This window comes from Lissotriton vulgaris, unplaced genomic scaffold (genome assembly GCF_964263255.1).
Source record: "Lissotriton vulgaris unplaced genomic scaffold, aLisVul1.2 SCAFFOLD_2635, whole genome shotgun sequence".
Lineage (NCBI taxonomy): Eukaryota > Metazoa > Chordata > Amphibia > Caudata > Salamandridae > Lissotriton > Lissotriton vulgaris.
Genome location: NW_028246779.1, coordinates 99,175 through 104,834, shown reverse-complemented (window position 1 = coordinate 104,834; position 5,660 = coordinate 99,175). Strand labels below are relative to the sequence as shown.

Sequence of the window (5,660 nt, the reverse complement as noted above, 5' to 3'; positions counted from 1 at the left end):
AATTTGCTAATCACAAATAAGGAGGCTGTAGGAATCGCAATTTATTTTGCGCTTTCTACATTAATCCCGATTTGCAAGTCCTTAATAGGGATTCCCTAATAATCGCTATTAAGGACTCGCAAATCGGGACATTGATGAATCTGTGTGTTACTTTGCTCTATTGTAAAGCGCTCTGACACCTCTGGGTAAAGATTGCGCTATATAAAAATGCATAAATAAAAATAAGGCCCCACTCACTCCGCCACCCCCCTCGTGTGTGGCATCCCGGGACCGCTCACAGCCGCACCCGAGCACTTCACAGGTCTTTAAAGACCTTGTGCATGTTAATAGGGCTTTGTTGTTGTTTCAGCCCTTCTAAGAGCCCCTGCAGCCCCACTCTGCCGATGGCCGGCAGAAGTCATCTCATCTCATCCCGCGACACACCTACGGCTGGGGCGCGACACAGTAATGAGTCCCGCCACACAGTTTGGAAAGCTGTGGGCTAAGGACTGAAGATGCTCTGATGTTCGGCCCGCCGTCCGCTCAAGGGACACACCCATGGTCCCCTCGCTGGAACAGTCATCCTGTGGGTGGCCACATCCCACCCCAACACGTTTTTTTCTGATGGACTTTGGTCATTTGATGTTCTATCAGTTATTTCCCTTTTGTTTGATGTGGGTATCCATCTATCTTCTTTCTTTTCTCTCTCCCCAGCTTTCGCAACCAGCCTGCTTGGACTGAGATATAGAGCTTCAGCCCTATAGGGCATCCTGATCCGCATAGTGAGCCTTAATGTGCGCGCCCTCAATAGACCGGTGAAGCACAAGGCGATCCTATCCTATCTAGAACACTTCTACTAGCAAGAGACACCCACCAAATGCAAACTCCCAGATTCACCACAATTCGCGTCTCAAGCAGCCTTTTTCAGGACAGTCTTTACCAGGCACAGAACCAAGAGACCAGCCCAGCCCAGCCTTTGTCGGCCACTGATGGGCGCCAGCCTGCGACCGAAAGGCAAAGGCTCCCGTGCCTTGTAGGCGACCCCCTCCTTCCTGCTGCTCGGTCAGTGCTTCCGCGCTGCGGGGCCCATGTGTGAGGTTTAAGCACCTCCGGGCGCAAATTGGAGGTTATCTATTTCTCTTGGACTCCCCTTGTTATCTTCGTCATCCTATTTGTTCTGATCAATTTTACTCTCTGATCTGAGCTAGCCTTGGGCGTGACAAGTGGTGCTCGGGCCAGCCGGATTGCGATGCGAGCTGCATGAGCCCGTTGACTCTGCATTCTTCCTATTACTCTTAAGATTATTCCTTCTGAATGTCACTTCTGCTCAGGACAACTTGTAATCATGACCTATGTGTCCCACTGCACACCAATTATTGGTCTCTTACTACCAACATCTGAAAAGCTGGGAACCATTTTCCTTGCTTGAGTTAGGGCTCACAGTTCATTATTTGGCCATTTAGAAGGACAAGGTATAGCAGGAAACACCCTAGGGCTCACCATGGTAAATTGTGGCTGCATTACTAAGTTATTTACTCATATGCCACGATGTGCGAACATTACACATGCAGTGAAATAACATTTAGTTTGTCTTAATTTATAACCAATGACATATCGATAGGAACATGATCAAAGCATCGGATTCTCTATTGGTTTTATGGTAAAGGTATCATTATTTGTTGAATGATCGTTTTTTAAGGGCAATGGAATCAATTTCTATTTACATTAGCGGGGAATCTGATGGTACTCTGCATGTAGTTTGTGAGAATCCTGTGATATTTGCAGTGCAGCAGAATTCTAGTCTAATTGTCTGTTTAAAAAACATGTTACTTTTTATTAACCCTAAATGTAGTGCATCCACTCTGAGGGTTCCCATGGTTGTCATAATTATTTGGGTTCATCACATTTTATGAAAATCGGAAAATATGCTGACCAAACGTTTAATGTGATATAAACTGTGAGATGACATTATACCCCTAATTCAAGCATATTGACTAGCGGCAAAAAGCAATTTTAAAGCTATCTGATGCCTAACTTCTGATGATGTTTCAGCTACAAACAGTGTTATCTCGAATAAGCACTTGCCTACATCATTGTCATATGAAATTTCTGTATAGATGTCATGACTTCAATTTCACAATTGCTTTATTAACCTTCTTGCTTTCTAAAAATGTGCTTGAAAATGCCCCATTTGCCCACTCTTTTTTCAAAAGTGTCTTGACTGTCGGGTTCGCTCGCTACGCTTGCTCGCCACAGGGCACTCATCCCTAACGTTTACGCCTCACCACTTTCAAATGTCACCTGCCGCCACTGACCATTACCAAGATACGTTGTGTGGGTGTCCAAAGTGTCAGGGAGGCTAATGGGCTGCTCATGACATTGAAGAAACACCTTTGCTTAAAACTAACTCTGCTGGGTGAATATTAAGAAAACGTTTTTAATATTTAGCTGGCATCTAAGTGAACAGACACTCCTCCCTTGAATTAATCAGGCACATTGCTTACCTCTCTCCTAATTGCTCTCCCCCTGTTCAACAGAAGCCCCATTACTTTGTCCCACTCGATTTACACACTGCAAGAATCCCAGAGTACTGTAGCCCCAAACAACAACTGTCACCTGAACGTGTCCCTCCTTCTGTGGTCCAGAGACCACCTATCTCTCTGCACTCCTGTATGCTGCTGCCTGTCGACTGCTAATCTGTTGACAGGTCTGAAATGCTAAGCAAGTAAAAGGGGCCCTTAAAATAAGCTCACAATTAGAGCAAGGCCTTCATAAGGTATTATATAAACAGCACAAAAGAAGCCTAGCCCTTAAAAATAATCAATAAAGAAGATCATGGACATTACAAATCCAATTAATTTTTGTGAGTGTAGAAAACAATTATTCAGCATATATTAAAACTATCCTCATTATTCTCTGCAGACAGCCAAATACCCCTAGACTGCAGCACACAATATTTATGTGCCATATCCTGAAGCTCCTGAAACAGAGGTTTCAGTCCCACGTTTCATATTTTAATGTTACAAGAACATAAATATTATTATTCAAAACTGATTTTACAGTTTTTTTTATCTGCAAACAACTTAGCTTAATAATGGACTTACCTTCGAACATACGTTTGTACATTTGTATATATTTTTACTTTCAAATGTGTTACACATGCTGCATCCCCATTACAAGATGGGCATGAGACTACCATTGACTGGGGTCCCTTTGTTCTTCATGTCAAGCTAAATAAAGAGCTTGTTCATACTATTTATCCAGCTGCCAGTCAAGTAGTACATGAGTCCTACTTCTTAGCCTGTAGCTGGATCGAAAATGTAGTTTGGGATATTTAGCCTGTAGCTGGAGATTTTGCGCAATGCTGCTGAGTAAATAGCAGAGGTTATGAACGATTTGGCCGGCTCTCAGATAAATAGCCATTTCCATAATATAACTATATGGTCTCACAACTCTGTTGTCGTTCTAGTGCCTTCATACCATGGTTTCAAGGAGCTTTAGTTCTGCTTTATTTATCATTATTAGCACATACGTGGTTCCTCTGCTGCTTTCTTCATGGGTTGTTGGTAGAGAGTAGTGCTTAGTGCTTGTGGCTGGTGGTCTCAACCAACTCAAGTATATGGCATCTGGATAGATTGGCAGTGTTGAGTTGAACATTAAATATAATCAAATGAACAAGGCATATGCTAAAACGGACTCGAAACACTCTGGAAAGCATCAGATGAGCAACGAGATATGTAATATGTCTTTGAAATGAAGAAAGTATGGACATACATTTTATATGTGCTGAAACCAATATGGCATGCTGACATTAAAACAAGATGCACTAAAAAGAATATAGAAAGTTTTGACATCAATATTACACTCATTCAAAATAATGAAGCATTGATATTACTAAAAAACAAATTAACACTGTACTGGAAATTACTGTAGTGAAGTCAACGCTTTCATGGTCTTATCTCACTCAAAATTTAATTTTGGCACATTGAACATGAGGAGTTTACATCACCAGAAATGTCAAGGGTACGTGGTATCAAATTATGGAAAAAATATTTGATAATGCATAAAATGTATACCTGCAATACATGCCCTAGAAGATAAAAAACACAAATTCTGTGTTGTTGTTTTGTTGAATGTTATTTTGTGTTATGCATCTTCTTTAGGGTGTTTTTAATATCTTTGTTTTTCAGGCTGTATATAATGGGATTACATAGTGGAGTTACAACAACATATGACAGAGACAATACTTTGTTGTGTTTTACTGAAACTGTTGATGCTGGTCTCATGTACGTAGAACAGATAACTCCGTAGAATAATATAACCACAGTGAGGTGGGAGGCACAGGTGGAAAAGGCCTTGCGTCTTCCTTCTCTAGAGCGGATTTTCAGGATTGTTGAGATGATGTTGATGTACGATGCGATAGTTAAAGCAAAAGGTGCAACTCCAACTAGAGTACCCATGACGTAGTTTGCTGCCTCAACATCATGAGTGCTGCTACAAGAAAGCTTTATTACAGCTGGAAAATCACAGAAGAAGTGGTTGATTGTGTGAGACCCACAGAATGAGAGCCTAGATAATATTACGGTGTGTGGTATTGGGTCTATAAAACTAAATAGCCAACATCCGGCAGCCAGCTTCATGCAAACTGCATCATTCATGGTGGTCACATACCGTAAAGGATTGCAAATGGCCACATATCGATCATAAGCCATGACTGTTAGAAGGAGTAATTCTGTAGACACCATGGACAAGAAAAAAAACACCTGCAGCAAACATCCATTTAGAGAAACATGTGTTTCTGCCAGAAAGAAGTGAGCGAGCATGTTTGGAAAAATTATTGTTGTGTAACAGATGTCCAGAAAGGCTAAGTTTTGAAGAAAAAAATACATGGGTGTGTGCAATTGTGTGTTGGAATAGACAATCACCATAATAAGAAGGTTCCCCACAAGTACTAATAAGTAAATCAGCAAAAAGGCTAGAAAAAGTGGAACTAGAAGATTGGGAAAATCAAAAAAACCCACAATGATGAACTCAGCTGCTAAAGATTGATTTTCTGCTGCCATTGGTTGTGGAATGCAGTTTTCTGGTGTTGGTAGAGCAAGAATATCTGCAATTAAAGAAAAAAACAAATGTCAATACTGAAAACCAGGGATATAGTTATTAAAGAGATGTGTCACTCTTGCACACGTAAGGCGGTGGAAGGGCAACGTAACTACTAAGTTAGAGTAATCAAGCCATGCAAGGCCACCGTGCATGGTCCTGAGTGGCTTGATAAATCTAGAGTAACACAGTGCAGCGCATATCACTGTGTTGCGTTACTGTGCCCCAGGGAGTCATTCTATGGGTGGAGCGTGGGTGTCCCCATACATCCAACCATGGATTTTGGCACATTCCAAGATTTACCATTACTAGTAGACCTTCCCTGGTGAGGTGTAATGAGGACAAATATCATTATTTCTCCCCTTTTATTCCTCATTCTGCAGCACGCATAGAAGGAGGGAAATGCCTCAGGGATTTGTTTTTGTGCAGCCAAGTGTCCATTCATGCATGAAAGCAATCCCACTCAAAACGCAGGCACGCTTGCACATTGAGCGCTAGTGCAAGCAACATACATTATTGTGCTGTACCTTGTTAAATATGTTGCATTCCTGCTCTTTCCCTTTCACGCAGAGAAGCACAGC

General features: G+C 41.7%; 1 protein-coding gene across 1 annotated transcript; it reads right to left on the bottom strand.

Annotated features, from left to right (window-relative positions):
* Positions 1-4,115: 4,115 nt before the first annotated feature.
* On the bottom strand, positions 4,116-5,042 carry LOC147665745 (olfactory receptor 5V1-like). Its single transcript, XM_086949552.1, has one exon. The coding sequence runs from the start codon at positions 5,040-5,042 to the stop codon at positions 4,116-4,118; it is 927 nt and encodes a 308-aa protein (XP_086805678.1).
* Between the last annotated feature and the right edge of the window lie 618 nt (positions 5,043-5,660).